Genomic DNA, 13,508 nt, shown 5'->3' on the forward strand with positions numbered 1-13,508 from the left:
AGGCCCTCCTATATCTATGGGAATTATGCTGTCCTGTTCTTTGGCATCGCTGTAGTTATAAGCCCATGCTGATGTGTAATGTCTTCAGTAAATATGTAGTCTCTTTTTTTTGCATGGGATTTTGGCCATGCCTACCTGCAGCAGCTACAAATGTTATGTGAAATCTGGACGTTTTGGGAGCACGCTAATTTTTCTTCCATGTAATTTTAGCTTAATTCTTTGCTTCACTTTAAATAAATATCTTATGTGATATCAGAGGCTGCGTTACTGAAGGAAGCTTTAAACACGTGTATGCATGTGTCAGTGTTTGCAATATAGTGTCGTGTTCGTTTGGTCCTTTTAATCTCTAAAGTAGCTGGGTATTGTTAAGCATATTGCACTCCATACAGCAATTAACAGTCAGAAAAGTTATTAATTTGCCTATGTAATACGCTTTTTCATATACCTCTTGTATCCTATTTTACGCTGCTGGAACCTACATTTTGAATGCTATATCACACACCGCTAAGAATCTGCGCTGTGCCTCCCGGTCCCCGCGTAAAAATCTGCGCTGTGCCTCCCCGCGTAAAAATCTGCGCTGTGCCTCCCCGCGTAAAAATCTGCGCTGTGCCTCCCCGCGTAAGAGTCTGCGCTGTGCCTCCCCGCGTAAGAGTCTGCGCTGTGCCTCCCCGCGTAAGAGTCTGCGCTGTGCCTCCCCGCGTAAGAGTCTGCGCTGTGCCTCCCCGCGTAAGAGTCTGCGCTGTGCCTCCCCGCGTAAGAGTCTGCGCTGTGCCTCCCCGCGTAAGAGTCTGCGCTGTGCCTCCCCGCGTAAGAGTCTGCGCTGTGCCTCCCCGCGTAAGAGTCTGCGCTGTGCCTCCCCGCGTAAGAGTCTGCGCTGTGCCTCCCCGCGTAAGAGTCTGCCTCCCCGCCGAGAATCCAGTTACTCTGCAGGAAATCTATGTCCCTCCAATTCTTTTCTTTCTAGCTTTGATGGTTTTTACATGTTTTACTCAAGGTATTTTAGTTATTTTAATTTACATTTCTCATTGGGCAGAAAAAGTTGATAGCTTTAGATGCCAATTTGGGGTGTGTTATTTGGCTGTAGGATAGGAGGGCTGCAAGTTTGTTGTGCTCGTTGGGCACATTTTATTTTTTTAATATATGGGACGGACTCTTGCTTGGCCTGGTAGTTAAAGTGTCGTCCTGCTCAGGGCTAATTAATGGTGACAAGGTTTTTAGATAAATATGAAAGCAAAATTTACTATGGATCAACCATGGTTCCTGCGTTTTTCATGTTTGATGGGCATCTTATCTAAGCCATTCAGTTTCAGTTGCACTTAATGTCAGAAACGTTTCCTGTTAGTTACAATAGGAAGAGCAGCACATCACAAACGGTCTAATCAGTGTAAGTGGAACTGTAGAGGCAGGTTCATCTTAACAGATAACAGAGTTTACAACAATGACCGTATCTCTTATCAATGTTTAGGTGATAGTCCTGTCATGTATTTACTGCTGCAATGTTTGTAGCCCCCTCCCATTTTGTAAAATGACACAGAGCACTGTGATTGGATGGCTTGAAAACCATCCAATCACAGTGATCTGTCATTTTACACAGCGTGGGAAAGTTATTTAGAATTTTCCCACGCTGTGTAAAATGACACAGAGCACTCTGATTGGCTTAAACCAACCAATCAGCGTGTTCTAAGCCTAATTGCAGGGCGGGGCAAGGCTTTATAAGCCTTGACCCGCCCTGCGGAGCTCAGTACGCGGCGTGCCCTCCATGGGTGAACATGGATTAATTTTTGTTTGCGCTCGTTTTTTTTTTTTGTTTTTTTTTTAAAGTGCGACGGGTATGATGGATTTTTATTTGGCCTTTTTGGGGGCTGAAGAAAGAAGAATTTAGAAAAAAGAAGACGTCAAATGGTAAGTTTAATTTCTTTATTTACAGGTTAGTTATTTTATTCCCCCCTCACTATTTTTAGGGTGAGGGGGGTAGGTAGGGGATAGAATGTTTTGGGTGGGGGGGTGACTAGGGGCTTGGGACCCCTAGTCACCTTGATGGGGGGGGGTTCATTTAGGGCCCCCACCCACCGCGCAGGGGTGGGGGCCAGGAGGGAGGACAGTAGGCCCCCCCCATATTGTTTTATTAGGGCACCCACCGCACAGGGGTGGGGGCCGGGGGGGGAGGACAATAGGTCCCCCCCCCTTATTGTTTTATTAGGGCCCCCACCCACCGCGCAGGGGTGTGGGCCGGGGGGGAGGACAATAGGTCCCCCCCCCTTATTGTTGTATTAGGGCCCCCACCCACCGCGCAGGGGTGGGGGCCAGGGGGGGGAGGACAATAGGTCCCCCCCTTATTGTTTTATTAGGGCCCCCACCCACCGCGCAGGGGTGGGGGCCGGGGGGAGGACAATAGGTCCCCCCCTTATTGTTTTATTAGGGCCCCCACCCACCGCTCAGGGGTGGGGGCCGGGGGGGAGGACAGTAGGTCCCCCCCTTATTGTTTTATTAGGGCCCCCACCCACCGCGCAGGGGTGGGGGCCAGGGGGGGGAGGACAATAGGTCCCCCCCTCTTATTGTTTTATTAGGGCCCCCACCCACCGCGCAGGGGTGGGGGCCGGGGGGAGGACAATAGGTCCCCCCCTTATTGTTTTATTAGGGCCCCCACCCACCGCTCAGGGGTGGGGGCCGGGGGGGAGGACAGTAGGTCCCCCCCTTATTGTTTTATTAGGGCCCCCACCCACCGCGCAGGGGTGGGGGCCAGGGGGGAGGACAGTAGGTCCCCCCCCCTTATTACAATTTTTTTTTTTTACAGTGAGCAGCCACAGGCTGCTCACTGTTTAGTGGACATGCCCCTACTCGCGGTATAGCGAGTAGGGGCATTGGGGAGATTTTAATCTCCCTTGTGCTATTATGGGGGTCATATTGACCCCCATAGAGTGAGGGGGGGACCTGGGGGGCTTAGGAAGTGGTGGGGAGCACAGCTCCCTGCCGCTTCTATAGTTACATATTACAAGGAGGGAGCTGCACGCCGGTAGCTCCCTCCTTGTAATAAACTGAACGAACAAACTAACACTGATACGCAGTGTTAGTTTGTTCGTCTGATTTTTTCTATTCATTCATTCGTCTGATGAATGAATGAATAGGTGAAATTCCCGTTCGCATGTCCAGGTGTTTCACTGGGCATGTGCGGGAATCTCACAGTCTGTGTAGTGTGGGTAGATGACGTGTCCCACAGGGACTTCACCTACCCACACAAAGATGGCGGGGCCCTGAATAAAGATCGGGGCAAAATATAAAGAATAAAAAATAGGTAATGTGGGGCTTAGGGACATTTGGGGGTGACTAGGGGGTCGATTGAATGTAGTGGAGGCGGGAGGGGGGTTAAAAAAAAAACGGGATTCGGCATTTTTCAGAGAAAATGCAGTGTTTACATTACAGCCTAGTGATAACTTCACTGGCCACTCCTCAGATGGCTGTTAGAGATCCTTCCTTGGTCATGGCTGCCTAAAATGCATTTAAACATTCAGTATCTCCTCCCTCTGCATGCAGACACTGAACTTTCCTTATAGAGATGCATTGATTCAATGTATATCTATGAGGAGATGCTGATTGGCCGGGGCTGTGTTTGACTTGTGCTGGCTCTGCCCCTGATATACCTCCTTCACAATCTCAGCCAATGGAGAAGCATTGTGATTGGCTCAGAACACCACTTCTGATGAGGTCAGAGGCAGACAGGGGCAAAGCTAGCAGCTGGAAACTTGAATACAAGTAAGATTTTACTATATTTAAGGAGGAAAGTGCTAGATGGTGGTTTTAACACTAAAGGGTCAGGAATACAGGTTTGTGTTCCTGCCCTGCAGTGTTCCTTTAAGATCTGAAAAGCAAAATGTTTTTTTTTTCTTCAAGTTTATTTATTTATTTGATTATTTTTAGATGATTTCAAGTGGGAAAAATGCCTCTGAACTGTTTCCTGCTGTCGTGAAGAACGTGGCCAGCAAAAATCTGGAGGTAAGGAAACTGGGTGTGTTTTAGGGATGACAGAGATTGTAAATCTGGGGGAAAACAATGGGGGAAAAATGGCAAACCAGCAGAAATACAGCTGTCTGCTCCCTGAAAACCACCAAAATGTGAGCTTTGGTAAAAAAAAAAACTTCACCCATTGTAAACGCTGTGAATATAGAAAGGCGAAAAGGAAATGTAACATGGAATACCCATATCAAAGGCCCACTCCAGGCAACCGTTTGTAAGGTATAAAGAAATGCAATAAAAATCAAAGAATTCTAAATTCTGTTTGCTATAATTTAAGAAATGACTGTTGTTTCTCAGCCGGTCCTCTTGCTGAACCTGCCAGTGATTGCTACTATGGTCTAAGATACTGTGAGCAGTTATATTAGTAAAGTTGCGTTGTAACTTCCCATATACTATAAATAACTATATATACATCGGATTATGGTCAGACAGCAGCTGCCCCGTCATTGCCAATCCCTTTCAGCTAGGTGACCCTGCTATTTGGGACCAGACAATGTACCTTTTCTAAATGTTAGATTACTAAACCTTTAAAAAACATTTCAAATAAAATGATGTAACACGTGGAAAAATAGGCTAAATGGGAACCCACATCTTTTTATCCTGTGACTGGGCACCTCCATCTGAGCTCCCTGTCAGTTATTGATATTGCACCTGCCAGTCAGTATAGAGAAAGCATACAGGGAAACAGGAGACATGAAGCAATGTCTCTAACACCTTCTCATTTGCAGGTTGGCCCCGGCTTTGCTTTGTCTGAAGTTAATTACCTACTATGCTAAATATTTCATAAAAAAAAAAAAGCTGTATTCACTAAACTGTAAATTGTTTCTGGGCCAAAACAACCAAAACTGAATTCAGCTATTTTCCCCTAGAATTTGAAATTCCTTTTGGAATCCCAACATTTTGGTTTATTGAATAGCTGTGTATGTTTTATTGAATGGTGTAAATTCCAGAGAGGTGATCTTTGCCCTTTAGCAGGCTATTAACGCCTAAAAAGGCACATTATGGCAGCACTACATTCTGAGCCTCCGTTCATGTGCCCAGAGCCAGATTAGCAAGGGATCTGTATCTTCCTGTGTCTTAATTTAATTAAAAGAATGACATCGTATTGTTTGTATTCCAGTATCTTCTCACGGAATCCCTGATGGCAATTATTTAATTATCTCATACCCCTCTAGTACATTTGGAATCTCACCCCCCTTCCCTGTCTCTTTGTGATGGTGTTGTAAAGTTGATCTAAAACTCTGCATAGAAAAGTTAAAACTTTGCAGCTTAACCCCAGTCCCTCCAGCACATTGTTTGCCACAGCTCTGGTTGGGATGTTTGCCAGATGTTACCATATGACAAAGGATGCTGCCTGTGACCCTGCTCTGTGCTGGAAGTACAGCCCAAAATCAAAGGTTTAGTCAATATGTCATGAAGTTTGATGTTCCAGCATTGATAAACTAATTAAACAGACCTTCCTGTGTTCCCTCAGACTAATGTGGCCCGCTATGATTAGTTTCACAGCCAGGCATGTAGTAAGACTGAATGAGAATAAGTGCAGAGAGAGGGATGCAGTCACGCATCTCCGAGCACTCCCATATCTGGCCACAGAGTAGTTTCAAGGAAAGAAGCCATTCTCGGCAACCTGCCGTCATTCAGTGCACAGGCCTCGTGTGGTCACTATTGATTGGCTCTAAACTAAAGCAGAACAAGGACAAGTGTTGTATTTTGCAACCTTCTGCGATTTAATATTGTTATGTCTTTTGCCCCAGCAGCCACAGAAGCGCTTCTCTGGAGAATGAGCGTATATAATTTTATTTCGTTAAGCAACAAGTTTGACAATGTGTCGTGTTGACACGATGTGCACACAGAGCATTAAGAAACAATCCCCTCTTTTGTATAGATGTAGCTGTCTGTTTTCCCCTTCATGCCATTCAACAAATAAACAATTTTCTTTCCTGCCGTTGTTTAAGATGTAGGTTGCGTTCCAGGTTTCTGCACATCTTTTTTTTTTTATCTGTTCAGGCTAATTTAATCTTCTTTTCGTTCTCTCGTATGTGTTTGCAGATAAAGAAATTGGTTTACGTGTACCTCGTACGCTATGCGGAGGAACAACAGGACCTGGCTCTCTTATCTATTGCTACTTTTCAACGTGGTTTAAAAGTAAGTTTGGCTTTTTCTCTTCTTGTTTAAAATGAAGGAGAGCGAATGTCGTATATACACACGACTAAATGTCCTGATTGCCTCTGAGAGTTTATTCCTATCGGCGTATCGTCACACAGTCCTGAAGAAGTGTCATACTGATTAACATTGTTAGAATCACTGCTTGAACGATTTTTACATAGTCCTTCAAAAGGATGCCTAGAAACAAAACCTGACCTTACTATTTCAGTAGGGTGGCCAGATTTGATTGTATACTGTATGGATACATTGAAATCTTGAATGCCCTATCCATACATTATATTTCTAAGCACTCATAATTAGGGCTGTGAAACTGTACCCACTGAGAGCAGGTCAATAATTGTCCATTGTTGATCTGCATCCAGTAAGACCTACTCTAAATCCACAGCCGAGTTTGTTCCTACGATATGTTCATTGGTCAGAACCCCCTGCACTGCTCCCGGGACTATATCACCCTTAAGCCGTTGGTACCTGATGGATACTTTGTTTAGTTTTTGAAACTATCTTTAACTCAAGTTAAAGCCTGCTCTTCTGACAATACCAGTATAATTATGGAAGAGTTGAGATCCTGATTTCAGCCAATCTAAAAGAAAGGACACAAATGTTACTAAATAGCGATAGATGGCTCTTCTCCACCAATTCTATTTAAATAGCCCTGTATTCCGGTTTATATTCCTTAGTCGTCCCTGTAAAGATGCTTTACCTGTTAATTTGCCAAGGCTCTCGTTCATTGGAAATCTTCAGGCAGACACAGAAAAAGGGAATGACAAAATGCAGGCTGAAGCTTTCCTAAGCATACAAATAATGTGGGAACGCTCAAATGTTTCTATGCATGGGGTATAAATACATATTTTACTTTTCTTCCATATACAACTGCTGAAATACTGAATACTAGCCATTGCCAAGTGTAAATTCAGCTCTGCGATGTTCCATGGACAGGTTGAAGGCAGCAGATTATAGAAGCCGATATTTGTGGGGTTAGACTCTGAGAACAAGCAAGTCTGGGCTGTGTAACTTACAAGCACTGTGAAGGTGAAACAATACAGCGGGCAACTAAATACTGACCTTATTTTTCTATCTTTATTACTATTTAACTGGTAGCTTACATGCATGCAGAGAGTATAGGAATCTATAATCGGGTATAACCGGACTAAAACTTCTAGCATGCATGTCCCCAGGCTGACTGACAGATCTTAGGGGAAGAGATCACATGTGAGTTCCTCTCAGCTGCACATACATGTAGATCTGTAGGGATATTTCAATAGAATATAAATCCGTTTAATCCCAATGAACCTAATGTACTCAGTCCACTAACTTCTGCTGACATTTAAATAGGGTCCTCCAAGATTTTATCTGTACAGTGTGCTTGTAAATGAACAGCTGACAAGTAATTTCCATTTAAAAAAATAATAATAATAATAATAATTTTGCATTAGCAGCCATGTCATTGATTTAGGTGCAAAGTCCACAGATTTCAAACCCACAGACCCTCTGCAAGGCATCCTGCATCTCCTGGCCGATACCCACATGCAATGTGGTTGGCAGATGCTGTGTTAGGTATAGGGCTGTTGTGTGTGCTGCAGCCCAGTCCAGTCTAAATCGTTCTGTTACAAGTGGTGGTTTGCAGTTGGGAATTACTTCTAGGCTTAACTAGTAACTTTAATGCCAGGCTTGTAAAATTTTTAACGTTTTGTATATAGCACCCTTATCGAAAGCACCTTAGATATGTAGTAAAGTCAAACGACGTATGTAATGTGCATATTAAAGCGTATAAATCCTTAGCATGTAGTGAAATCACACTGGGTGGGCAGAATTCCTAGCAGGGGTCAGGGAAATGCTGGTGCTGAGCAGGGGATGATTGGAATGGATAACTACATTAGGCGAGCTGAAATAGAGGGTCTGGTAACAGGAGAATTCGGGAAGTCCTTTGTGAATCTAAGAATTTTGCGAGAGGTGGGGAGTTTGGATTTGAGGAGCAAGTTTATTTTGGGATGATGAGTAGGGAGGAAGAGCAGAAAGGGATGTGTGTTTTATTTGCAAAGTGTGTACGCTGCACTTTACGGGAGAGGTTGCAGTAAGGACAGACGTTTTCCCACACGTAATGGGATAAATGTGTATTGTATTCGATACTTCTCCTGCATTTACTCCGCTGCTGTAACACAAGAATATTTTGCAGTGTTGTATTTTTCCCTTGTGTTTCTTTTATTTAGCTTTTGTCCCAGTATATAATTTTTGTTTAAATCTATAAATCACCAAAATGTTGCTTTTCTTGTGCCTTTGAAATTGTTGTCTCCTGTGCGGCTAATTTGCTGTTTTTATTCCATCTATTTAACGCTCCTTTTTTAGGATCCTAACCAGCTGATTCGTGCAAGCGCACTGAGAGTTTTATCGAGCATTAGGGTGCCAATTATCGTTCCCATAATGATGCTGGCTATTAAGGAAGCATCGGCCGACCTGTCTCCGTATGTGAGAAAAACCGCAGCGCATGCTATCCAGAAACTGTACAGGTAAAGGTGTCTCTGCTCTGACTGGGCTGCACTAACCTGAAACCAATTATACCACATGTCTTGAGCCATCTCCAAGTGAGGATAAAAGTACCTGTCTCATATATCAAAGGCTAAAGGTGTCCCTATTGTGAGAACACGATGTGACTGTCCTAGCATGTATAACAAAAAGCACTCCGTTCTCCTGCTTTCCAAGGACAATTATGGCAGGGATGGGCTGTTTCATTACCTACAGATAGTGCAAACGTATCTCCATCAACAAACAAATGGGAGGATCCTAGATCCGAACTACAGCGTGTGTTTTGATGTTAAAGGTGTGTTCCCACGCCTGACTAGCAATGAAAAGTGCAGCAAAAGGATTAACCATTTCATTGCTGCCATTCAAAAGGCTTAGATTAATATGTACCATTCTCACACTGTGTCTTGGTCTGTCTCTCTGTTTCTCTGACTGTCTGCTCCTTTATACAGGCCTGGGCCAGTTTATCTCTGCTTATTCTCCCATAGCTTGTATCTACTCCGAGTGTAATGTGTATAATCTAATAAGTTTAATAGAAAATACATTGTGGTGTGTAGGACTACTCTCATCATGCTTAGCCAGCTTTCTCAATACAGTTTGTTTTTACCCCATATGTGTTACATGTATAGCAGTTGTGTGCACAAGGGGGGTGTAGAGGAGTGTGTGCACCTATAAACCTAGCGAGAGAGAAACCTTGTTTTATACTAAATTAGACTATTCTACAGGCCCTTGGTATGGGGAACTTTCCAGTATGGAAACCATTGAGTAACGCAGATTAAATCAAGTGATTTGCTTACTAAACAATAGAATGGCAAACATCAGGAATCCAAAACAAATCTTAAGGCATCCGCAGAGATGGAAAAGAAACCCCATTTTTATTACATTAGGAAGATGTAAACATCAAACATGTTGCAGAAATATGATAAAAAGATAAAGAGGCTCCACTAGGTCCCCATTCTAGTTCCATTTATTTCAGTTTGATGATTGTTTTTTTTTTGTGGGTAAAAACCGGAAATGACCAACATCTTATTGCACAATGTGCAGTAAATCAAGTGGTATGGCAAAAAACAACAACAAAATAACCACAAAAAAATAATAATCTGTGAAGATAAACGTGTGTGTGTGTGTGTGTGTGTGTGTATATATATACAAAATAGTAAATAAAATGTATATCTCCCAATACATAATGTAAGAGTGAAAGCGTACAATAATACGACCTATGATTTTCCCATGGTTTGGTTTTGTTATTTTATTTATCTGCTGGTTTTGAAATGTTCCCATGTTATGTGCAATGTTTACAGTTTGATTTTGATATGGTATTAGGTTGTCACACATATATGTTTAATAGCTATAACCTCCTAACTAGGACATTTTTCAACGTATTTAGTGTTTTAATTCTGTTCATAGTTTGGATCCTGATCAGAAAGATCTGCTTATTGAAGTCATTGAAAAACTTCTTAAAGACAAAAGTACGGTAAGTAATTTTTTTATATTTGTTTATTTAGGAGCAGCACCTGGTTAGTTTATGTCCAAAGGTCCCTCAGTACTTTTATGCCAGTTTATATTGTAAAGCACATCAGTATATCCGTATGGCAAGTTCTAAACAGTACTTAATAGTTTTAGCAATACTCCTTTGAATTTTGGGTCATAGAAGTTACTGCTTTTCTTTAACTTGTATGACTGAAAGGGAATGTCTAGGTTACAAAATGTAAATATTTTCTAATGCGTTTAAACAATATCTTGTTGGGTAATTAAATCGTTAAATGGATACCATAGGCACGAAAACAACCTTACCTTAATGAAGTCGTTTTGATGTGTAGATCGTGCCCCGGCAGTCTCACTGCTCAATTCTCTGCCAATTATGTCTTAAATCACTGTGTTAATGCAGCCTTAGTCACACCTCCCTAAACACTTCCTGTATAGAGAGATCTAATGTTTAAACTTCCTTTATTGTACAGTCTGTTTAATTTAGAATGTTTTACTCCTGCTCTTTTAATAGTCTGCAGCAGCCTCCTGTGTGTGATTAAAGTTTACACACAACTGAAAGTGAAACCATTTTGTTTTCGTGCGGGCTCTGTGAGTCAGTCAGGGGAGGTGGGGTTAGGGCTGCATATACAGAAATGGCACAGAATGGAGCAGTTTGACTACGGGATGCTCCATGCTGTCCTAATGGTGTTAAAGCACACTATTTTTAGGACATCCGGACATGTTGAGTGACTCAGGATGGCTAATCTGGAGATGGAATGAAATAAAAATAATTTATTGAAGCAAGTGACAGGCTTTTCTGTGAGAAGTCGGGAAGAGCACAGGGGATAGAGTACCAACATTTTGGCAGTAATTCTGTCTCCCTAAAATTAATAATGCATATACCAATGTATGAAATGGTTACACGATGGATACACAAAACGCCAGGAATTATCAATTGTGATAACGTGTACCATAATTACCTGCAGAACATGTTGATAGCATTGGTGTGCTTGCTGAGCAATATGAGATTAGCCTAATATCTGTGAAATCCAGTGTCCTATAGAAGCACTGGGGCATTGTGCGCATGTGTTGTAATCTCCCTTCGTGCAGAGGAATGCTAATTGTCTGCCAGTATTTTCAGATAACATGCAGCATTCATCTTGCCATCAATTTTCAAGATTCCCTGTGTCTTTAGAGCTCACACACCCCAAAACATCAGTGAGCCACCACCATGTTTCACAGTGGGGATGGTATTCTTTTCATTATAGGCCTTGTTGACCCATCTCCAAACATAGCGCTTATGGTTGTGACCATAAAGCTCTATTTTGATCTCGTCACTCCAAATTACAGTGTGCCAGAAGCTGTGAGGCATGTCAAGGTGTTGTCGGGAATATTGTCACCGGGCTTTTTTTGCCATTGGCGCAGTAAAGGCTTCTGTCTGGCAATTCGACCATGCAGCTCATTTTTGTTCAAGTATTATCCTATTGTGCTCCTTGAAACAACCATACCATCTTTTTCCAGAGCAGCCTGTATTTCTCCTGAGGTCACCTGTGGGTTTTTCTTTCTATCCTGGACAATTCTTCTGGCAGTTGTGGCTGATTTTTTTTCTTGATCTGCCTGACCTTGGCGTGATACCAAGAGATCCCCGAATTTTCCACTTCTTAATAAGTGATTGAACAGCACTGAATAGCATTTTCAAGTAATTGGATATATTTTTATATCCTTTTCAATCTTTATAACATTCCATTACCTTGTTATGCAGGTCCTTTGACAGTTCTTTTCTGCTCCCCATGGCTCAGTATCTAGCCTGCTCAGTGCATCCACGTGAGAGCTAACAAACTCATTGACTATTTATACACAGACACTGATTGTAATTTAAAAAGCCACAGGTGTGGGAAATTCATCTTTAATTGCCATTTTAACCTGTGTGTGTCACCTTGTGTCTGTAACAAGGCCAAACATTACGGGTATGTAAACTTTGTATCTGGGCCATTAGGGTAATTTCTGTTATGATTTAAATATGAGCCAAACAACTAAGTGATAATAAATATGATCACTATACTTCAATAAAGGACATTTTCTTGCTTGATCAGTCATATTTTCAAAATCAATGCCAAAATTTCACTTTTGAGCACGTGTGTGTGTGTGTATATGTATATATACACACACACAAGTAGCTTGGCACTCACCCTTTAGTCCATAATTTCCAAATACAGTGCCTTGGTCCCACGTTGAAATATATAGCAAATTAGAAAAAGGGTGCACTAACAGGTCTTTCCATAAATTCAATGGTGTTTCTTGGAACATAAAGTCATAAAAATAACTGAACGACGTTTTGACGTCTTGAGGAAGACCCGAACGGGTCGATACGTCGATCGGTTATTTTTGAGACTTTGTTCCAAGAAACACCATTGAATTTATGGAAAGACCTGTGAGTGCACCCTTTTTCTAATTATATATATATATATATATATATATATATATATATATATATATATATATATATATATATATATATATATTTATATTCTCATAACTATTCAATCTCTTGGTCTCTGTGACACATCCCTCTCGTGGTTCTCCTCCAATCTCTCCCAACGCTCCTTTAGTGTCTTTTTCCAATGACACCTCCTCTCCTCATCCTGTTTCAGTCGGAGTCCCTCAAGGTTCAGTTCTTGGTACCCTTCTGTTTTTTCTTTATACTGCCTCTCTTGGAAACTCATTAATTCATATGTATTCCACTACCACCTGTATGCCAACGACACCCAGATATACCTCTCCCCTGCTGTCCTACAACGTGTCAGCAATTGCCTTTTTTTCTATCTCTGGTTGGATGTCCTCCTGCTTTCTGAAACTCAATCTCTCTAAAACTGAGTTTCTTATTTTTTTCTCCTCATAACACTGATCCTCCTCCTCCACTCTCCCTGTAAGTTGACAGTACCTGCCTCACCCCATAATTTCAAGCACGCTGTCTGTGTGACATTTTTGATCCTGGCCTCACCTCATGTCCAGTCTGTAGCTAAAACGATTCCAGCTTAAAAACATTGCCCGCATATGCTCCTTTCTTACGCAAGATGCTGCCATCGAGCTTGTTCATGCTCTAGTAATCTCTCACATGGATTACTGTAATTCTCTCCTAATTGGTCTCCCCAGAAGCCGTACTGTCCCCCTACAATCTGTGATGAATGCTACTGCCAGGCTGATTTCTCTCCTGTCGCTCCTCTCACACCTTTCCCCTCTGTCGATCCTTACACTGGCTTCCTGTACCCGACAGGTTTCAATTTAAAGTACTAACCCTTACCTATAAAGCTCTAACCAACTCTAGCCCCTCTTACATTTCTTCACTG

General features: G+C 42.2%; 1 protein-coding gene across 3 annotated transcripts in view; it reads left to right on the forward strand.

Annotated features, from left to right (window-relative positions):
• Window positions 1-13,508, forward strand: part of AP3B1 (adaptor related protein complex 3 subunit beta 1) — a 206,838-nt gene that overhangs the window by 41,447 nt on the left and 151,883 nt on the right. For all 3 annotated transcript variants that reach the window (XM_063453597.1, XM_063453598.1, XM_063453596.1), the window contains exons 3-6: window positions 3,916-3,990; window positions 6,061-6,156; window positions 8,521-8,681; window positions 10,102-10,168. In XM_063453597.1, the coding sequence (XP_063309667.1) occupies window positions 3,916-3,990; window positions 6,061-6,156; window positions 8,521-8,681; window positions 10,102-10,168 (399 nt within the window). The remainder of the gene's footprint in view (window positions 1-3,915; window positions 3,991-6,060; window positions 6,157-8,520; window positions 8,682-10,101; window positions 10,169-13,508) is intronic.

This window comes from Pelobates fuscus, chromosome 5 (assembly GCF_036172605.1).
Source record: "Pelobates fuscus isolate aPelFus1 chromosome 5, aPelFus1.pri, whole genome shotgun sequence".
Classification (NCBI taxonomy): domain Eukaryota; kingdom Metazoa; phylum Chordata; class Amphibia; order Anura; family Pelobatidae; genus Pelobates; species Pelobates fuscus.